Source organism: Oncorhynchus mykiss, chromosome 9, assembly GCF_057628025.1.
Source record: "Oncorhynchus mykiss isolate SJ-2025 chromosome 9, ASM5762802v1, whole genome shotgun sequence".
NCBI classification, from domain to species: domain Eukaryota; kingdom Metazoa; phylum Chordata; class Actinopteri; order Salmoniformes; family Salmonidae; genus Oncorhynchus; species Oncorhynchus mykiss.
This window is the reverse complement of record NC_143030.1, coordinates 49,060,187-49,081,184: the sequence shown is the minus strand read 5'-3', so window position 1 is coordinate 49,081,184 and position 20,998 is coordinate 49,060,187. Positions and strand designations below refer to the sequence as shown.

Here is a 20,998-nt window from a genome sequence, read left to right as displayed (position 1 = left end):
CAGATAGAGAGATAGATAGATAGATATTTATTCAGAGTAAGAGACCACCCATAATGTTATTTAATGCTTTGTCTCCATCTTGTGTTCAATATCTGAACTATTTTAAGAGTAGACTGAATCCTCTTGGCAAACGCTCAGAATTGCTGCCTGTACACAGTGTTATTCATAACATGTCATAAAGTACCGCAGACTATATTGATGTATCTGTGTCATGGCGCAGGGGAGGATGGCTGACGTTTTACGTGCTCCTAACCAACTGTCTTATTTTGTTAATAGATTTTTTTAGTTGTTTGTAACTTATTTTTAACTTATTTTATACATAATGTTGGTGCTACCATCTATTATGACCGAAAATAACTTCTGGACATCAGAAGAGCGATTTCTCACCACGAACTGGTAGAAGCTTTTTGCTTTAACGAGTCCGACGTGAAGGATATACTGCTTTCCTGGGAACAGGCCCAAATCCCTGTCATTTGCGTGAAGAGAAGATGGAGAAAAAGGGGGCGGAGGTCGGGCTGCCTTCTGAAAATACGAAGGCGAGTGAGTAAACCCCCACTGCATCCGTTCTATTGGCAAACATGCAATCATATGAAAATAAAATCGATGACCTACGAGCAAGATTAAACTACCAACAGGAAATTAAAAACTATAATATTTTATGTTTCACCAAGTTGTAGCTGAACGACGACATGAACAGCATACATACAGCTTTTGGGTTTTACACTATCGGCAGGATAGAACAGCAGCCTCTGGTAAGACAAGGGGTGTCTGTCTATGTATATTTGTAAATAACAGCTGGTGCACACTATCTAAGGAAGTCTTGAGGTTTTGCTCGACTGAGGTAGAGTATCTCATGATAAGCTGTAGACCACACTATCTACCTAGAGAGTTTTCATCTGTATTTTTTTGGAGCTAAGACCGCACTCAATGTGTTGTATACCGCCATAAGCAAACAGGCAAATGCTCATCCAGAGGCGGCTCTCCTAGTGGCCGGTGATTTTAATGCAGGGAAACTTAAATCCGTTTTACCAAATTTCCAAATGTTGGAAATGTTACATTTACCAAATGTTAATTGTACAACCAGAGGGAAAAAAAACTCTAGACCACTTCACACCCAGAGACGCGTTCTCCCTGACCCAGAGACGCGTTCTCCCTGACCCTCCATTTGGCAAATCTGACCATAACTCTATCCTCCTGATTCCTGCTTACAAGCAAAAATTAAAATCTGGAAGCACCAGTGACTCAGTCAATAAAAAAGTGGTCAGAGGAAGCAGATACTAAGCTACAGGACTGTTTTTCTAGCACAGACTGGAATATGTTACAAGATTCTTCCAATGGCATTGAGGAGTACACCATATCAGTCACTGGCTTCATCAATAAGTGCATTGATGACGTCATCCCCACAGTGACCGTATGAACATACCCCAACCAGAAGCAATGGATTACAGGCAACATCTGCACTGAGCTTAAGGTTAGAGCTACCGCTTATAAGAAATACAGCTATGCCCCCTGACAAACCATCAAACAGGCAAAGCATCAATACAAGACTAAGATCGAATCGTACTACAACGGATCCGAAGCTCATCGGATGTGGCAGGGCTTGTAAACTATTAGGGACTACAAAGAAAAACCAAGACGTGAGCTGCTCAGTGACGCGAGCCTACAAGATGGGCTAAATGCCTTTTATGCTCACCTCGAGGCAAGCTACACTGAAGCATGCATGAGAGCACCAGCTGTTCTGGACGACTGTGTGATCACGCTATCCATACCCGATGTGAGCAAGATCTTAAAACAGGTCATAGGGCCAGACGGATTACCAGGATGTGTACTCCAAGAATGTGAGGACCTTCTGGCAAGTGTCTTCACCAACATTTTCAACCTCTCCCTGTCGGAGTCTGTAATACCAACATGTTTCAAGCAGACCACCATAGTCCCTGTGCCCAAGAACACCAAGGTAACCTGCCTAAATGACTACCGACCAGTAGCACTCACGTCTGTAGCCATGAAGTGCTTTGAAAGGCTGGTCATGGCTTATATCAACACCATTATCCCAGAAACCCTAGACCCACTCAAATGTGCATACCGCCCCAACAGATCCACAGATGATGCAATTTCTATTGCACTCCACACTGCCCTTTCCCACCTGGACAAAAGGAACACCTATGTGAGAATGCTATTCATTGACTACAGCTCAGCGTTCAACACCATAGTGCCCTCAAAGCTCAACACTAAGCTAAGGACCCTGGAACACCTCCCTCTGCAACTGGATTCTGTTCTTCCTGTCGGGCCGCCTCCAGGTGGTAAGGGTTGGTAACAACACATCCGCCACGCTGATGCTCAGTCCCCTCCTGTACTCCCTATTCACTCATGACTGCATGACTTCAACACCATCATTAAGTTTGCCGATGACACAACAGTGGTATGCCTGATCACCGACAACAACGAGGCAGCCTATAGGGAAGAGGTCAGAGACCTGGCTGTATGGTGCCAAGACAACAACCTCTCCCTCAACGTGATCAAGACAAAGGAGATGATCATGGACTACAGGAAAAGGAGGACCGAGCATGCCCCCATTCTCATCGACGGGGCTGTAGTGGAGCAGATTGAGAGCTTCAAGTTCCTTGGTGTCCACATCACCAACAAACTAACATGGTCCAAGCACACCAAGACAGCTGTGAAGAGGGTACGACAAAACCTATTACTCCTCAGAAGACTGAAAAGATTTGGCATGGGTCCTCAGATCCTCAAAAGGTTCTACAGCTGCACCATCAAGAGCATCCTGACTGGTATGGTAACTGCTCAGTTTCCGACCACAAGGTATTACAGAGGGTAGTGCGTAGGGCCCGGTACATCACTGGGGCCAAGCTTCCTGCCATCCAGGACCTCTATACCAGGTTGTGTCAGAGGAAGGCCCTAAAATTGTCAGACTCCAGCCACTCTAGTCAAAGACTGTTCTCTCTGCTACCACATAGCAAGCAGTACCAGAGCGCCAAGTCTAGGCCCAAGAGGCTTCAAAACAGCTTCTACCCCAAGCCATGAACATCTAATCAAATGGCTACCCAGACTATTTGCATTGCCCCCACCCCTCATTTACACTGCTGCTACTCTCTGTTATTATCTATGCATAGGCACATTAATAACTCTACCTGCATGTACACTACTGGTGAAAAGTTTTAGAACACCTACTCATTCAATGGTTTTTCTTAATTTTTTAAACTATTTTCTACATTGTAAAATATTAGTGAAGACATCAAAAATATGAAATAACACATGGAATCATTTGGTCACCAAAAAAGTGTTAAAACAAATCAAAATATATTTTATATTTGAGATTCTTCAAATAGCCACCATTTGCCTTGATTACATCTTTGCACACTCTTGGCATTCTCTCAACCAGCATCATGAGGTAGTCACCTGGAATGCATTTCAACAGGTGTGCCTTCTTAAAAGTTCATTTGTGGAATTTCTTTCCTTCTTAATGCGTTTCAGCCAATCAGTTGTGTTGTGACAAGGTAGGGGTAGAAAACAGAAGATAGCCCTATTTGGTAAAAGACCAAGTCCATATTATGGCAAGAACAGCTCAAATAAGTAAAGAGAAACAACAGACCATCATACTTTATGACGTGAAGATCACACAGATCACAGGAAAGGAAGACCCAGAGTTACCTCTGCTGCAGAGGATAAGTTCATTAGAGTTACCAGCCTCAGAAATTGCAGCCCAAATAAATGCTTCACAGAGTTCAAGTAACAGACACATCTCAACATCAACTGTTCAGAGGAGACTGTGTGAATCAGGCCTTCATGGTCAAACTTCTGCAAAGAAACCACTACTAAAGGACACCAATAATAAGAAGAGACTTGCCTGGGCCAAGAAACACGAGCAATGGACATTAGACCAGTGGAAATTTGCTTTGCTGGTGTCAATGTCTGTGATTTAATTAGAATTCAAGTCACACTTAACCAGCATGGCTACCACAGCAATACACCATCCCATCTGGTTTGGACTTGGGACAATCATTTGTTTTTCAACAGGACAATAACCCAACACAACTCCAGGCTGTGTAAGGGCTATTTGACCAAGAAGTAGAGTGATGGAGTGCTGCATCAGATGACCTCAACGCAACTGAGATGGTTTGGGATGAATTTGTCACGACTTCCGTCGAAGTCTGCTCCTCTCCTACTTCGGGTGGCGTTCGGTGGTCGACGTCAGCGGCTTTCTAGCCACCGCCGATCCACTTTTCATTTTCCATTTGTTCTGTCTTTGTCTTACACACCTGGCTTCACTCAACCAATGCTGCCTCGACTCCTCAGGGACTATCGTGTCAACCCAGGTGAGTCGGCACCAGGCTTACCCAGAGCCCACTGTTGCTCACATGTATGTGTTTATTTCATTTCCTGAGTTTTCCCCGCATTCCCAGCATAAGGTGCTAGTAGATTCAGGCGCATAGTTTAGGGATCCCCCTTGTTCCTGTGGATATGCCCTTCCCTGTGCATGCCCTAGATAGTCGACCATTAGGGTCAGGGCTGATTAGGGAGGCCCCCGCTCCACTAGACATGGTTACGCAGGAGGGTCATAAGGAGAGAATCAGTCTCTTCCTTATTGATTCTCCTGTGTTTCCCGTGGTGCTGGGTTTACCCTGGTTGACCTGTCATGACCCCACTATTTCGTGGCAACAGAGGGCTCTCAAGGGGTGGTCACGAGAGTGCTCAGGGAGGTGTGCGGGGTTTCCATCGGTGCGACTATGGTGGAAAGTCCAGACCAGGTCTCCACGTGTGCATCCCCTCAGAATATGCCAATTTGGCTCTTGCCTTCTGTAGGAAGAGGGCGACTAAATTACCACCTCATAGACGGGGGGATTGTGTGATAAATCTCCTGGTAGACACAGCACTTCCCAGGAGTCACGTGTATCCTCTGTCACAGGAGGAGACGGTGGCTATGGAAACATATGTCTCCGAATCCTTGGGGCAGGGATACATTCGGCCCTCCACTTCACCTGCCTCCTCAAGTTTATTTTTTTGTGAAGAAGGATGGGGGTCTGCGTCCGTGTATTGACTATCGAGGTATCAATCAGATCACTGTGAGGTACAGATTCCCGCTGCCTCTCATCGCCAGTGCGATCGAGTCAATGCACGGAGCGCGCTTCTTCACAAAATTGGATCTCAGGAGCGCTTACAACCTGGTGCGTATCCGAGAGGGGAACGAGTGGAAGACGGCATTTAGTACCACCTCAGGGCACTATGAGTACCTCGTCATGCCGAACGGGTTGATGAATGCTCCATCAGTCTTCCAGGCCTTTGTTGACAAGATTTTACAGGACCTGCATGGGCAGGGTGTAGTGGTGTATATCGACGACATTCTGATATACTCCACTACACGCGCCGAGCATGTGTCCCTGGTGCGCAGGGTTCTTGGTTGACTGTTGGAGCATGAACTGTACCTCAAGGCTGAGAAATGTCTGTTCTTCCAACAGTCCGTCTCTTTCCTAGGGTACCGCATTTCCACGTCAGGTGTGGTGATGGAGAGTGACCGCATTTCAGCCTTGTGTAATTGGCCGACTCCCACCACGGTAAAGGAAGTGCAGCAGTTTCTAGGGTTTGCCAACTACTACCGGAGGTTTATCCAGGGTTTTGGTCAGGTAGCAGCTCCCATTACCACACTGCTGAAGGGGGGACCGGTGCGGCTGCAGTGGTCGGCTGAGGCGGACAGGGCTTTTGGTCACCTGAAGGCTCGGTTTACCTCGGCTCCTGTGCTGGCTCATCCGGATCCGAAACTATGATGTGGAGGACCGGAAGCTGCTGGCTGTTGTCAAGGCTCTGAAGGCGTGGAGACATTGGCTTGAGGGTGCTAAACACCCTTTTCTCATCTGGACTGACCACCGCAATCTGGAGGTCATCCGGGCGGCGAGGAGACTCGCCAGGCAAGGTGGGCTATGTTCTTTAACAGTTTTGTTTTCACTCTATCCTACAGACCAGGTTCCCAGAACGCTAAGGCAGACGCACTGTCCCGGATGTATGACACAAAGGAGCGGTCAATGGATCACACTCCCATACTTCCGGCCTCTTGCCTGGTGGCGCCGGTGGTGTGGGAGCTGGACGCGGACATCGAGCGGGCGTTATGCACAGAGCCCACTTCCCCCCAGTGTCCGGCTGGGCACCTGTACGTTCTGTCTGCTGTCCGCGACCGTTTGATCTATTGGGCCCATACGTCACCCTCCTCTGGTCATCCTGGCATCGGTCGGACAGTGTGTTGCCTTAGTGGGAAGTACTGGTGGCCCACCTTGGCCAAGGATGTGAGGGTTTATGTTTCCTCCTGCTCGGTGTGCGCCCAGTGCAAGGCTCCCAGGCACCTGCCCAGAGGAAAATTACAACCCCTACCTGTTCCACAACGGCCGTGGTCGCACCTATCGGTGGACTTCCTGACGGATCTTCCTCCCTCACAGGGCAACACCACGATCCTGGTCGTTGTGGATCGGTTTTCTAAGTCCTGCCGTCTCCTCCCCTTGCCCGGTCTCCCTACGGCCCTACAGACTGCGGAGGCCCTGTTCACACATGTCTTCCTACGGGGTGCCTGAGGACATAGTTTCTGATCAGGGTCCCCAGTTCACGTCCAGGGTCTGGAAAGCGTTCATGGAACGTCTGGGGGTCTCGGTCAGCCTCACCTCAGGTTTTCACCCCGAGAGTAACGGGCAGGTGGAGAGAGTGAACCAGGATGTGGGTAGGTTTCTGTGGTCATATTGCCAGGACAGGCCGGGGGAGTGGGCGGCGTTCATCCCCTGGGCAGAGATGGCTCAAAACTCACTCCTCCACTAACCTCTCTCCTTTCCAGTATGTACTGGGGTATCAGCCGGTTCTGGCACCATGGCATCAGAGCCAGATTGAAGCTCCTGCGGTGGACAAATGGTTTAAGCTCTCGGAGGAGACCTGGGACACCGCCCATGTGCACCTACAACGGGCCGTGAGGCAGCAAAAAGCGACCTCCACTCATCACTGTCAAACGCTTCCTGAAACATTTCAGCGAGCAGGCTTTTCTAATCGACCTGGCCCGGGTATCCTGGAAGGATATTGATCTCATCCCGTCAGTAGAGGATGCCTGTTTTTTTTTAATTTAAATGCCTTCATCAACATCTTAAATAAGCATGTCCCATTCAAGACATTTAGAACCAGGAACAGATATAGCCCTTGGTTCTCTCCAGACCTGACTTCCCTTAACCAACACAAAAACATCCTATGGCGTTCTGCATTAGCATCGAACAGCCCCCGTGATATGTAACTTTTCAGGGAAGTTAGAAACCAATATACACAGGCAGTTAATAAAGCCAAGGCTAGCTTTTTCAAGCAGAAATGTGCTTCCTGCAACACTAACTCAAAAAAGTTCTGGGACACTGTTAAGTCCATGGAGAATAAGAACACCTCCTCCCAGCTGCCCACTGCACTGAGGATAGGAAACACTGTCACCACCGATAAATCCACTATAATCAAGAATTTCAATAAGCATTTTTCTACGGCTGGCCATGCTTTCCACCTGGCTATCCCTACTCCGGTCAACTGCACTGTACCCCCCACAACAACTCGCCCAAGCCTTCCCCATTTCTCCTTCTCCCAAATCCAGTCAGCTGATGTTCTGAAAGAGCTGCAAAATCTGCACCCCTACAAATCAGCAGGGCTAGACAAGCCGGACCCTTTCTTTTTAAAATTATCTGCAGAAATGGTTGCCACCCCTATTACTAGCCTGTTCAACCTCTCTTTCCTCTCGTCTGAGATTCCCAAAGATTGGAAAGCAGCTGCGGTCATCCCCCTCTTCAAAGGGGGAGACACTCTAGACCCAAACTGCTACCTATATCTATCCTACCCTGCCTTTCTAAGGTCTTCGAAAGCCAAGTCAACAAACAGATTACTGACCATTTCGAATCCCATCGCACCTTCTCCGCTATGCAATCTGGTTTCAGAGCTGGTCATGGGTGCACCTCAGCCATGCTCAAGGTCCTAAACGATATCTTAACTGCCATCATTAAGAAACAATACTGTGCAGCCGTATTCATTGACCTGGCCAAGGCTTTCGACTCTGTCAATCACCACATCCTCATCGGCAGACTCGATAGCCTTGGTTTCTCAAATGATTGCCTCGCCTGGTTCACCAACTACTTCTCTGATAGAGTTCTGTGTGTCAAATCGGAGGGCCTGTTGTCTGGGCCTCTGGCAGTCTCTATGGGGTGCCACAGGGTTCAATTCTTGGGCCGACTCTCTTCTCTGTATACATCATTTATGTTGCTCTTGCTGCTGGTGAGTCTCTGATCCACCTCTACGCAGGCGACACCATTGTGTGTACTTCTGGCACTTTTTTGTCACCAAAGCCCCATATACTACCCACCGTTGCGACCTGTACGCTCTCGTTGGCTGGCCCTCACTTCATACTCGTCGCCAAACCCACTGGCTCCAGGTCAACTACAAGACCCTGCTAGGTAAAGTCCCCCCTTATCTCACCATAGCAGCACCCACCTGTAGCACGCACTCCAGAAGGTATATCTCTCTGGTCACCCCCAAAACCAATACTTCCTTTGGCCGCCTCTCCTTCCAGGTCTCTGCTGCCAATGACTGCCAATGAATATTGTATTTACTTCGCCACCATGGCCTTTTTTTTGCCTTTACCTCCCTTATCTCACCTCATTTGCTCACATTGTATATAGACTTATTTTTCTACTGTATTATTGACTGTATGTTTGTTTTACTCCATGTGTAACTCTGTGTTGTTGTATGTGTCGAACTGCTTTGCTTTATCTTGGCCAGATCGCAATTGTAAATGAGAACTTGTTCTCAACTTGCCTACCTGGTTAAATAAAGGTGAAATAAAAAAATACAAAAATTCTACAATGTAGAAAATAGTCAAAATAAAGAAAAACCCTGGAATGAGTAGGTGTGTAGTTCTACAGTAGCAGAGAGTACAAAATGGTTGTTATAATTTAATATATCCACAATAACAGCCACACTGGTATTTCTTACAGTATGAAAGGCCATGGCCCTAAGACTGATTGGACTGTACCAGAGTAAGTGTCCCCCTTAGACTTCAGGCAAAACAGAATTATGTTTTACCTCCAGGTTTTCTTCAATTTTCTGCAATGTTGCAAACTAGTATACGTAACAACTCTGCAAAATGTGTCCTACCCAGTCAGAAAACAGTGACGAACATAAGACACAGCACCCCTTCTACAGCCATGTGGGGGAGGGTTCTTGAAAAGTAACAACCAATAAAAAAATATAGCTGCTGGAAGCCAGTGGATCATTGTAGAGATTTTGGCTAATAGCCTAGAAAATTCTCCAGACCGCCAAAGGTGTGACAACAATTTGATTTCTAGGTATGGCTACCCGAGATTAAGAGGCAATGTAACGTCAAGGCCTCCTCAGGTTGGGAGGCGTGGTTTCGTGGATGCGTGGCTTCAGTTGGTTATTTTTGGCCACTCATGATTGGAAGTGTTGAGACACTTCCGGATTTTGGCCCTTTATCTACTTCCCCATAGTTCAATGAACTTGTGGATGCCATTTTCATGTCTCGGGGTGCAATTGCTAACTAGCAATAGTGCAATGACTGGAAGTCTATGGTAACTGCAAGCAGATACCTTAAACTTCCAGTCATTGTACTAGATAAAGGGCTTCAATGCCAAAATCCAGGAATATCCCATTAAGTGCTCTAGTGTTGTTAATAAACGTTTGAGCATGTCCACTGCCAGTTCTGCAGTTTTAATAAGACTGACATATGAGCATGTGACAATAAAGAGCAAATATCCGCTGTTGTTTGAGTCGCCATTTTCACTACAGTATTATTAGCCTTTAATAAAAATGACTAAATTAAATCAAGCAAATAGGCCTAATTGATTCATCATTAATTAGACTTAATTTTCATAGGATGTTATTCATTTTTACTAGGCTACTATTGCAATAGCAATGTAATAATATGGAGGTTAATCATTCATAACAAGTAGGCCTACAGTAACACCCACCTACTGCCTATAGAGAGAAATAGTCATGGCATCTTTTTGTAGGCGATAACTCTGCCGTGGTTCGTTGGACAAAATCTATGGGGAAAACGAATGGCATTTTTGTAGGGTTTTTGGATGAACGCCGAAAAAAGGTCTGTGGCAAACACAGGCTTAGGAGATCTTATTAATTTTGTTCTATTCAGTGGTGGAAAAAGTCCCAATTGTCATACTTGAGTAAAAGTAAAGAAAACTTTGTAGAACATGACTGAAGTAAAAGTCACCCAGTAAAAGTCTAAAAGTATTTGGTTTAAAATATACTTAAGTATCAAAAGTAAATGTGATTGCTAAAATATACTTAAGTATCAAAAGTATAATTCCTTATATTAAGCAAACCATACAGCACCATTTTCTTGTTTTTTATTTATTTAAGGACAGCCAGGGGCACACTCCAACATTTAGACATAATTTACAAACTAAGCATGTTTGTTTAGTGAGTCCAGCAGATCAGAGGCAGTAGGGATGACTAGCGATGTTCTTTTGATAAGTGTGTGAATTAGACCATTTTGCTGTTCTGCTAGGCATTCAAAATAGTACTTTGGGTGTCAGGGAAAATGTATGGAGTAAAACATACATTTTCTTTAGCAATGTAGTAAAGTAAAAGTTATCCAAAATATAAATAGTAAAGTACAAATACAAATACCCCAAAAACAACTTAAGTACTTGAAAGTATTTTTACTTAAGTACTTTACACCAGTGGTTCTATAAGATCATCTTCATCAGCTAAAGTAACTTTGTGAATTTTGAAGAATTTATGTAATAAAAAAAGCACATAAAGGCTTCATAGTTCATAATGGTTATATTAACTGACTGCTATTAGGCTATTTTATAGAACAAATTTGATCAAATCTGTGTTAACCTCATACCTTATTTTCGGCGTTTATTCCAAAACCCTATTCTTTCCATAGGGATGACTGAACGAGAGAGGAAGCGGAAGAGGCCCCAATTTGGCGGAAAATCTGTCTCCCTCCAGCAGGTGGCGATTTTCGTTGTTTCGCCCACCAAGCAAGGAGTTTTTGTAAGGAGTTCAATGAGTGTCGAATTTGGCAAAACACCAAATTGAATGGCTTATTTGCTACGTGAGGTTTATTTGATTGAGTAGAAGTTTCGTAATGCTTAAATTGTTACGAGTGTACTGATACAAGTAGGACACGTGACATCTCGGCATCTTTGAGAAAATATCGGAGTTGTAGATATGGCTATGCATATTCATGACATGAGGCTAGTAGCATACCATTAAATACAGGTGGTTGATGTCAACAACCATCTTCGGATATTCAAATATTGATTAAAATAATGAGATATCCACCACTCCATAGAAAGGATATTCGGGAGCTAGACAGCCCGCCATGCCGCTTTGTAGACAACAACTCCCATTGTTAGGGCGGAGAGTAGCTTGCCAGTATATCCATAATCTTTGGCTGAACGAACCAGAGGTAACGCATATCCGGGTTTTATGACTACAAACTGGCGAGCTCAATGTGTATGGGTGTGAGCGGAAACCGGAGTCATAGCAGCTGACATGTTTTAGCAAGATCTCCTAGCAGGCAAACAGCACGATGATGATTACTATTACTGGGTCGTCATATGTGTTTTTGAGGATGGGATAGGCTGCTGCAAGGCTATAGTAAATAGTAGGATACGGTCACTCAATCCACAACTCTTGTAACACAAAGTATCATGGCAAACAGCACTGTTAAGTGAGCAACTGACAGAGTAGACAATTAGATCGACTGGTATATCGTGACCTTTTTAACAAGTGGTTGTAGAAAGAGCGCGTAGGAGGTGGGGAAAGGAGTCGTGCGCAAATTTCCTTTGCGGATCATATTTTCACCATATTGCAACAACATGGAGTCGCAGACACAGTACACCCGAGAGGAGATCAACAGCACGATATGGGAAGTGCCGGAGAAGTACACGCGATTGAAGCAAATTGGGACAGGGGCGTACGGTTCCGTATGGTAAGTTGTTGACGATGGGCGCTATCCAAAGCTGGGGTGTGTTGTCAAGTACTTGACAGGGCAATCATACAGAGGGGAAAAAGCGAGTTTATTGTGATCTGGAAATGTTGTATAACTTGCATCAATTCCTACAATGTTACAAAATCTGTCAACCTCGCTCACTACACTTATATGAATCACCAATTGGCACCAATACCAATAAATCAAATGCACTGTGTGTAGGCGGATATAGTGTAGTAGCAAATGCCTGGCTTTTCCTGCCAATACTTGTTTCAGTGAACATGTTGAGGCACAATGTTGAGCATAGTCTTTGTCTGAACAAATGAAAGCATGTGCTGTTAATGTGAATTTATTATTTGGATTCAGCAGGCTCGGCCTTATAATTGATCAGTATTTTTAAACTATCATTCTCCTAAGGGATGATGCCACATTTCCTGAGTATATTTTATGCAATAACAATATTTTCTCTGCCTCAGCTCGGTAATAAATGTGAAGACCACTGAGAAAGTGGCCATTAAGAAGCTTCACCGGCCCTTCCAGTCTGAGATTTTTGCAAAGAGGGCTTATCGGGAGCTTCGACTGCTCAAACACATGAAACATGAAAATGTGAGTATGGACTGTACACGTCCTGGCAATATCGTTGTCTTCTATCCCTCCAGTCTCCTTGACTCACATATCCCCACCCACGATGTGTTGCTCTTCACAGATTTTACATAACCTAATCAGCAAACTGATCCAAGACACTGGCACACAAAGCTGACATACAATATCAGTCTAATAGCGATAGCTGGCATAAGATGGCAGTAGCCATTTCCCTCTATCCCTCTCGTGGGATTTACAACTTGTTTTTCTTCTCTCATGTGCAAACTTCCTTCATAGGTGATAGGGCTTCTGGATGTGTTTACTCCTGCTGCTGGGCTTGATGAATTCACAGATTTGTGAGTATTTACCACAGTGATATCAGACACAGAGTAATGCCTATTGCAGTCAGAGGCAGAGAATGGCTTTGGTGATTTGGCGGGGCTCATATACAGTACCAGTCAAAAGTTTGGACACACCTACTTATTCAAATCACATTTATTTATAAAGCCCTTCTTACATCAGCTGATATCTCAATGTGCTATACAGAAACCCAGCCATTCAAGGTTTTTTTTTAAAAAAAATAAAATTTAAAAAAAACTTTTTTTACATTGTGGAATAGTGAAGACATCAAAACTATGAAATAGATTATTCAAAGTAGCCACCATTTGCCTTGATGACAGCTTTGCACACTCTTGGCATTCTCTCAACCAGCATGAGGCAGTCACCTGGAATGCATTTCTGTTAACAGGTGTGCCTTGTTAAAAGTTAATTCAACTCCCTATGACCTAGGCTCAACGTAGAGAAGGGAGCAGCATTCTGAATGTTGCAGATGCATATTGTGCTGAGCTGACGTGATTCCCTCTCTTATATGACAAAAGCATGTCTGTTCTAGTACTATTTATGTCGGGTGATTCTATAAAATTGTACACCACTGAATGCAACTCGGGTGTCATTTTTAAGTCCATATAGGTGTTGAGGAGTTCGATAGATGGAGTGATTTGTCTGTCCACAGCTACCTGGTGATGCCTTACATGTTCACCGACCTCTCCAAAGTCAAAGGACTTCTCACTGAAGACAGAGTGCAGTTCCTTGTCTATCAGATGCTGTGTGGACTAAGGGTGAGCTTGTTTGTGCACAAAAAAAGTAGTCTTAAAAGAAATGTGGATTCTGGTGCTGCAAATCTTTTGCAACACGATTCTGTTTATATTCAATTCAGTGTTACGCTTAGTTAATTACCATTGCAGTGCTTAATCATAGCGCTTAATAATGATGTCTTCTCTGTTTTCATGGCAGTACATTCACAAAGCTGGCATCATCCACAGGGTAAGTTGGCTGCGCCGTTGGTAACACCTCGCCACAGCATCTTATAACAGCTCTATTTCGTTTGTGGCTCATGATAATGTTATTTTAAAGGCTGTGGCAGTAGATCTTCGGTCCCGAAGATCCGGCGAATGTGTTTATTATCTACTTCATGCACAGTCTCTGCTCTACTCGTAGAGAACAAGCTAATCTGGCAAATGGTGCTCGTTTCATGAAGTTAGCACAAAGCTGAATCAATGTCTGCAAGATCGCATAATAATAGTATTCTAAATAACAGAACCAGCTGTAATTGCATAGTATATCTCCCATGTGACCATTATTTTTGTACTTTATACTCCTTTATCCAATTGGTAGTTACGATCTTGTCCCATCGCTGCAACACCCGTACGGACTCGGGAGAGGCGAAGGTTGAGAGCCAAGCGTCCTCCGAAACGCGTCCTCAGAAATGCGACCCCCGTCAAGCCGCACTGCTTCTTGACACACTGCTCACTTAACCCGGAATCCAGCCGCACCGATGTGTCGGAGTAAACACTGTTCAGCTGGCGAATGAAGTTGGCATGCGTGCTCCTGGCCGCCACCAGGAGTCGCTCGAGCGAAATGGCTGCGACACAGCCCAAAGATTGAACCCGGATATGTAGTGACGCCTCTAGCACTGCGATGCAGTGCCTTAGACCGCTGTGCCACTCGGGAGGCCATGTTTAATGTTTTTAAATGTATGGAAAAAAGTATTTTGTCTGTTATGTGTTTTTTGTTTTGTCTGACCCCAGTAAGACTAGCTGTCGGCTAATGGGGATCTTAAAAAATCAAATCCCTGTAAGACAAAAACACCACCGCATTTTTCTCTCATATAGCCAAAACTCAGTGTGCGCCACTAGGCAAAATACACAGGTAGGTTATGGTATAGTTTAACACCATCTGCTCTACGATTCGGCCACTGTACATCATTCAAAACAACACTGAAGGCTACTTTGAAACAACACTGTATAACTCAAGAAGATCTACATGCATATCCCCATGAAACTGATTGAGATCAAATGGAACGTTATCCGTACATGTGCAGAAGATACGGGAGGTTTAGTACAGGGGGAAAAAAGGTCTGGGAAAAGTCGGATCCGCAGCCACTCTGTATTTTAAAGAATCATAGACATTGAGTCATTATGGCTAACCCTGTCCTAACATGTAGGATGAGAAGGCCTTCTTTCTGATATGCCTCTGTCTCCATGCATGTCTAGAATTGTAAAGACACACCCATGTATGTACTAATGTGCGTATTCATTTGGAATTAATGGTGAATGGAAGCATTTGTTTGGGTATAAACGATAAGAGAAATAGGGCAGGCCCACAGTGGATATGGATATGCAATCAACATCTATGTATTGTGTCTGCCCTTAATGTCTTAATCTCAGGCACGCAAGGGCCACCCTCAATGTTTTTCGTTTGTCAAATTTTTATTTTGCAGGACCTGAAGCCTGGTAACTTGGCTGTCAATCAAGACTGTGAATTAAAGGTTTGTGACATGAATACAAGTTCATTAGAGAAATAATTCTATTGGGGAAGATTCCTAAGATAATGTGTAAAATTATGCTTTGCAGATCCTGGACTTTGGTCTTGCTCGCCATGCCGAGGCGGAGATGACGGGCTATGTTGTGACCCGCTGGTACCGGGCACCAGAGGTCATTCTAAACTGGATGCACTACACCCAGACTGGCAAGACAATCATATCTATTAAAAACTTTCACTCTCGGCCACATCCATCCCGAAGGCCTATGCTCAGCTTCGTAATAACCTGAAACGCTACAGAGCTGACAGACTTATGTAGAGCGTGAAACATTACAGAGCCGCCAGAATGTTTTACATGCAGCCTGATACACTATATGCAAAGGTATGTTGACACCCCTTCAAATTAGTGGATTCAGCTATTTCAGCCACACCCATTGCTGACAGGTGTGTAAAATCTAGCACACAGCCATGCAATCTCCATAGACAAACATTGGCAGTAGAATGGCCTTACTGAAGACCTCAGTGACTTTCAACGTGGCACCGTCATAGGATGCCTCTTTTCCAACAAGTCAGTTCGTCAAATTTCTGCCCTGCTAAAGCTGCCCCAGTCAACTGTAAGTGCTGTTATTGTGAAATGGAAACGTCTAGGAGCAACAACAGCTCAGCCGCAAAGTGGTAGGCTACACAAGCTCACAGAACGGGACTGCCTAGTGCTGAAGCGTGTAAAAATTGTCTGTCCTTGGTTGCAACACTCACTACTGAGATCCAAACTGCCTCTGGAAGCAACGGCAGCGTAATAACTGTTTGTCGGGAGATTCATGAAATTGGTTTCCATGGCCGAGCATCCGCACACAAGCCTAAGATCACCATGCGCAATGCCAAGCGTTGGCTGGAGTGCTTAAAAGCAGTGGAAACGCGTTCTCTGGAGAGATTAATCTTCACCATCTGGCAGTTTGACGGACAAATCTGCTTTTGGCGGATGCCAGGAGAATGCTGCCTGCCACTATACATAGAGCCAACTGTAAGGTTTGGAGGAGTAGGAATAATGGTTTTGGCTGTTTTTCACAGTTCGGGCTTGGTCCCTTAGTTCCAGTGAAGGGAAATCTTAATGCCACAGCATACAATGACATTCTGGACAATTCTGTGCTTCCGACTTTGTGGCAACAGTTTGGGGAAGGCCCTTTCCTGTTTCAGCATGACAATGCCCCCGTGCAAGTGAGGTTCATATAGAAATGGTTTGTCGAGATCAGTGTGGAAGGACTTGACTGGCCTGCACTGACCTCAACCCCATCGAACACCTTTGGGATGAATTGGAACACCGACTGCGAGCCAGGTCTAATCGCCCGACCTCACTAATGCTCTTGTGGCTGAATAGAAGCAAGTCCTCGCAGCAATGTTCCTTCCCAGAAGAGTGGAGGCTATTTTAGCAGCAAAGGGGGGACCAACTCCATATTAATGCCCATGATTTCTGAATGAGATGTTCGACAAGTTGGTGCCCACATACTTTTGGTTATGTTACGGCGCTGACATTGTGCTACGTACAGCCTCAAACATTACAGAGCTGACCGTCTACTTTCATTTCATTTGTGCAATATGTTTTGATTTGGGTAACACTTGACATTTACAATGGATTTTCTTGCCTTAGTGTGTTTATACACAACAGTGTACTTTGTTACTTAGTAGAGTGTAATTACAGTAGTCTTAACACAGTAACTATTGAGGTAAAAAGCCTCTGTGTAATATAAGGTTCTGTATGCACCCTTTTACAATATTTGCCACATTGTGCATGATAGTTGTTGACAATCAGTGCTGTGTTATCATTGTTATTGGTTAGTCCAAGCTGCCTGGCCCTGGAGTCAAGTTGTCTCATAATACTACCACACTCAATCCTTTACACAGGGTTGCTTTGAGATTGCAGTCCCTTGAGCAAACAGCAAGGTGTGGCTTTGTTGTGAATTTGTTTTCGATGCCACTATTTAATTGATTATGTCTGTTCCTCCATTTTAGTGGACATCTGGTCTGTGGGCTGTATCATGGGAGAGATGATCAATGGGAAGACGCTTTTCAAAGGGAAAGACTGTATCCTGTTACTATTCTACTTGTTTTTTTTTTTCAAATCCGTATCGTGTCTGTACCACAGTCTGTTACCTGACCCAAGCCAGCTATTTATCAAGGACGGCGAATGAAAGGATGACAAACCCATCTATGATTAGTGTCGTCCCATACTGTGTGCGCTGTAGCATAGCCGACACTTCTATCGCCCAGTAGAGTACAGTACAGGCATGAAAACAAATAATAAGAAGAGTTTGCTATGGCATGTGCAGTACAGTTATGGGAAAAGGGTCATCTATGACATGGCTTTTGTTGAAATTGTTTGGAGACACTACCGATATGAACATGAATGTGTTGGGCTTGAGTGACCTTGACTTTAACCCTTGACTCCCAGACATGGATCAGCTGACTCAGATCATGAAAGTAACTGGTGTACCCGGTCCTGACTTCATTCAGAAACTGGACAGTCAGGAGGTAGAGTTGGCACCTGGATATCACTGATCGTACACTTGATATTTTGAACTGTATATTTTGACAATTGTGCATAATTCCCTTCTTTTGAATTGGAAAGTGCCTGTCTTTTGAATTGGAGTATGAACAATAAACTCCTCAGTCAGGGTCCTTGAACTAATTATTTTCTTATCTCTTCCTGTCTTCTGATAGGCAAAAAGCTATGTGCGGTCCCTCCCTCACTTTCCCAGAAAAGACTTCTCTAAGTTGTTCCCCAGAGCAAGTGCACAGGGTGAGTTAAAATGCTATTGATTTGATGATGCTAGGCACATACGTTAGTTATTGTTACACATTAGAAATGCTGTGATTCAGACTTAAATGTACAATTTGTACAGTACCAGTTTAAATTTGACACACTTACTCATTTAAGGGTTTTTCTTTATTGTTACCATTTTCTACATTGTAGAATAATAGTGAAGACATCAAAACTATTAAATAACACATATGGAATCATGTAGTAACCAAAAAAGTGTTAAATAAATATGTATTTGATTCTTCAAAGTAGCCACCCTGTAGAAAATAGAAGAAAAAAATTAAGAAAGACCCTTTATTGAATAGGTGTGTCCAAACTTTTTACTGGTACTCTAAATGTGTAATACATTTAGTGGCCTTATACATTAGTTTGATTGCTATATATAGGCCCACACAGAGATATTGTGGGAAAATTGCAGCTTGAGAATGGTTTTCCGATGGGAGTCATCTGTTGAAAGATGATGGCAAACTGATATGATTGCGCAATATGTCCAGCTCTGTAAGGATTCAACTTGTATGGAAAAGTTGACATTTGTTTAACTGACAATTGATGAATGCGTATGCATTTTTATTTACATCTCTGTGTGGCCAATAAGTTCGCCAACTTGTGGCATATTTCTGGTTTTCATTCTCTATTTAACTGCTCTCCCAGCGATTGACCTTCTTGAGAAGATGCTGGTTTTAGATGGTGAGACTCGGCTTACTGCTGAGAGTGCTCTGACACACCCGTATTTTGATGGCTTGAGAGATCCAGAGGACTGCCCTGAGCCACAGCCATATGATGACAGTCACGACAATGCCACACTGCCTCTGGAGGATTGGAGGCGTAAGTGCAAAGTATTTTAATGTTTAATTTGAAGTAAAAAACATTTTTTTAATCACTTTCCGTTTTTTGTGTCTGTGATCTGTCAGTGTCACAATTATAAAGCTACTTTAGGTGTTTACCCACATAATTCTGTTGCAATGTATTGTATTTCATTGTCTACCCTTCAACCCTTTCATTGCCTTTCCATTGCCTGCCCTTCTCCTAGGGTTATCCTTCAAAGAGGTGAAGAGCTTTGTGCCATTCCCACGACGGGACTCCAAGAGGCGAAACACACTGACAATTTCTCCGTGATTCCATGCTTGTGATATCAGAAAACACTGCTACCACACACCAGCAAACGGCAGTAGGCCTTACACCATGTTGCCCCTGAAACAATCCTGTCATAATTATTTTCTAAATGAAGCCTGTGGTTGAATTTTGTATTGGGGAGTATTGAGCTACATTGTGCCGTATGTCTCTTTTGGCCTAATTTGTAATGGTCGATCAGTGTTTCAGCAGTCAGATTGTTTCAAATTTAACCCCACCTCCCCACCCATCAGTGAATTAGTACATTGTTCCCTCTACATATTACAATTGTTCATGTTTTATCATACCTGATGTTTAATGGTCTTACTGTATGGTTTTATTTTTCTAATAGTTGATATATTAAAGATGAGTTAAATGTAATGTACAGTTGAAATTGGAAGTTTACAGACACCTTTGCCAAATACATTTAAACTTAGTAAAAATTCCCTGTCTCAGGTCAGTTAGGATCACCACTTTATTTTAATAATGTGAAATGTCAGAATAATAGTAGAGTGATTTATTTCAGCTTTTACTTCTTTCATCACATCCCCAGTGGGTCAGAAGTTTACATATACTCAATTAGTATTTGGTAGCATTGCCTTTAAATTGTTTAACTTGGGTCAAACATTTCAGGTAGCCTTCCACAAGCTTCCCACAATAAGTTGTGTGAATTTTGGCCCATTCCTCCTGACAGAGCTGGTGTAACTGAGTCAGGTTTGTAGGCCTCCTCGCTCGCACACGCTTTTCCAGTTCTGCCCACATATTTTCTATGGTTTGAGGTCAGGGCTTTGTGATGGCCACTCCAATACCTTGACTTTATTGTCCTTCAGCCATTTTGCCACAATTTTAGAAGTATGCTTGGGGTCATTGTCCATTTGGAAGACCCATTTGAGACCAAGCTTTAACTTCCTGACTGATGTCTTGAGATGTTGCTTCAATATATCCACATAATTTTCCTCATGATGCCATCTATTTTGTGAAGCGCCCCAATCCCTCCTGCAGCCAAGCTACCCCACAACACGATGCTGCCACCCCCGTACTTCACGGTTGGGATGGTGTTCTTCAGCTTGCAAGCCTCCCCCTTTTTCCTCCAAACATAACGATGGTGATTATGACCAAATAGTTACATCAAGGTAGGCCTTGAAATACATCCACAGGTACACCTCCAATTGACTCAAATGATGTCAATTAGCCTATGAGAAGCTTCTAAAGCCATGACATCATTTTCTGGAATTTTCCAAGCTGTTTAAAGGCACAGTCAACTTATTGTTTGTAAACGTCTGACCCACTGGAATTGTGATAGAGTGAATATAAGTTAAATAATATCTGTAAACAATTGTTGGAAAAATGACTTGTGTCATGCACAAAGTAGATATCCTAACTGACTTGCCAAAACTATAGTTTGTTCACCAAAAAATTGTGGAGTGGTTGAAAAACGAGTTTTAATGACTCCATTCTAAGTGTATGTAAACGTTCGACTTCAACTGTATGTGATAGGAACTTTGTTTTCTCAATAAATGGCAAATTATTCATACATCCTTACTTCGGTCTCTGAATGCTACACTTTTCTCTAACCTAACTCATCTAAAAAAAAAACATGCAAAATCCTATACCTTGCCTTAAGTATTATTCTTAAATCAAATGTTATTAGTCACATGCGCCAAATAGAGCAGGTGTAGGTA

General features: G+C 43.7%; 1 protein-coding gene across 1 annotated transcript; it reads left to right on the top strand.

Annotated features, from left to right (window-relative positions):
• The first annotated feature begins 10,572 nt into the window (after positions 1 to 10,572).
• Positions 10,573 to 20,858, top strand: mapk13 (mitogen-activated protein kinase 13). The gene is made up of 12 exons (XM_021615842.3): positions 10,573 to 11,989; positions 12,466 to 12,595; positions 12,869 to 12,927; positions 13,584 to 13,689; positions 13,865 to 13,894; positions 15,351 to 15,398; positions 15,484 to 15,598; positions 17,399 to 17,470; positions 17,838 to 17,917; positions 18,107 to 18,185; positions 18,858 to 19,031; positions 19,237 to 20,858. Exons 1-12 carry the CDS (start codon positions 11,877 to 11,879, stop codon positions 19,320 to 19,322), a joined length of 1,092 nt encoding a protein of 363 aa, XP_021471517.1. The 5' UTR covers positions 10,573 to 11,876; the 3' UTR covers positions 19,323 to 20,858.
• Positions 20,859 to 20,998: the final 140 nt, after the last annotated feature.

Excerpts from the sequence above, each read along its gene's own strand:
- mapk13 (XM_021615842.3), top strand. The coding sequence starts at position 11,877 with ATGGAGTCGCAGACACAGTACACCCGAGAGGAGATCAACAGCACGATA. Across the intron at positions 13,690-13,864 it reads AGATGCTGTGTGGACTAAGG|TACATTCACAAAGCTGGCAT; the intron begins GTGAGCTTGTTT and ends TTTTCATGGCAG. Across the intron at positions 18,186-18,857 it reads CCCCAGAGCAAGTGCACAGG|CGATTGACCTTCTTGAGAAG; the intron begins GTGAGTTAAAAT and ends CTGCTCTCCCAG.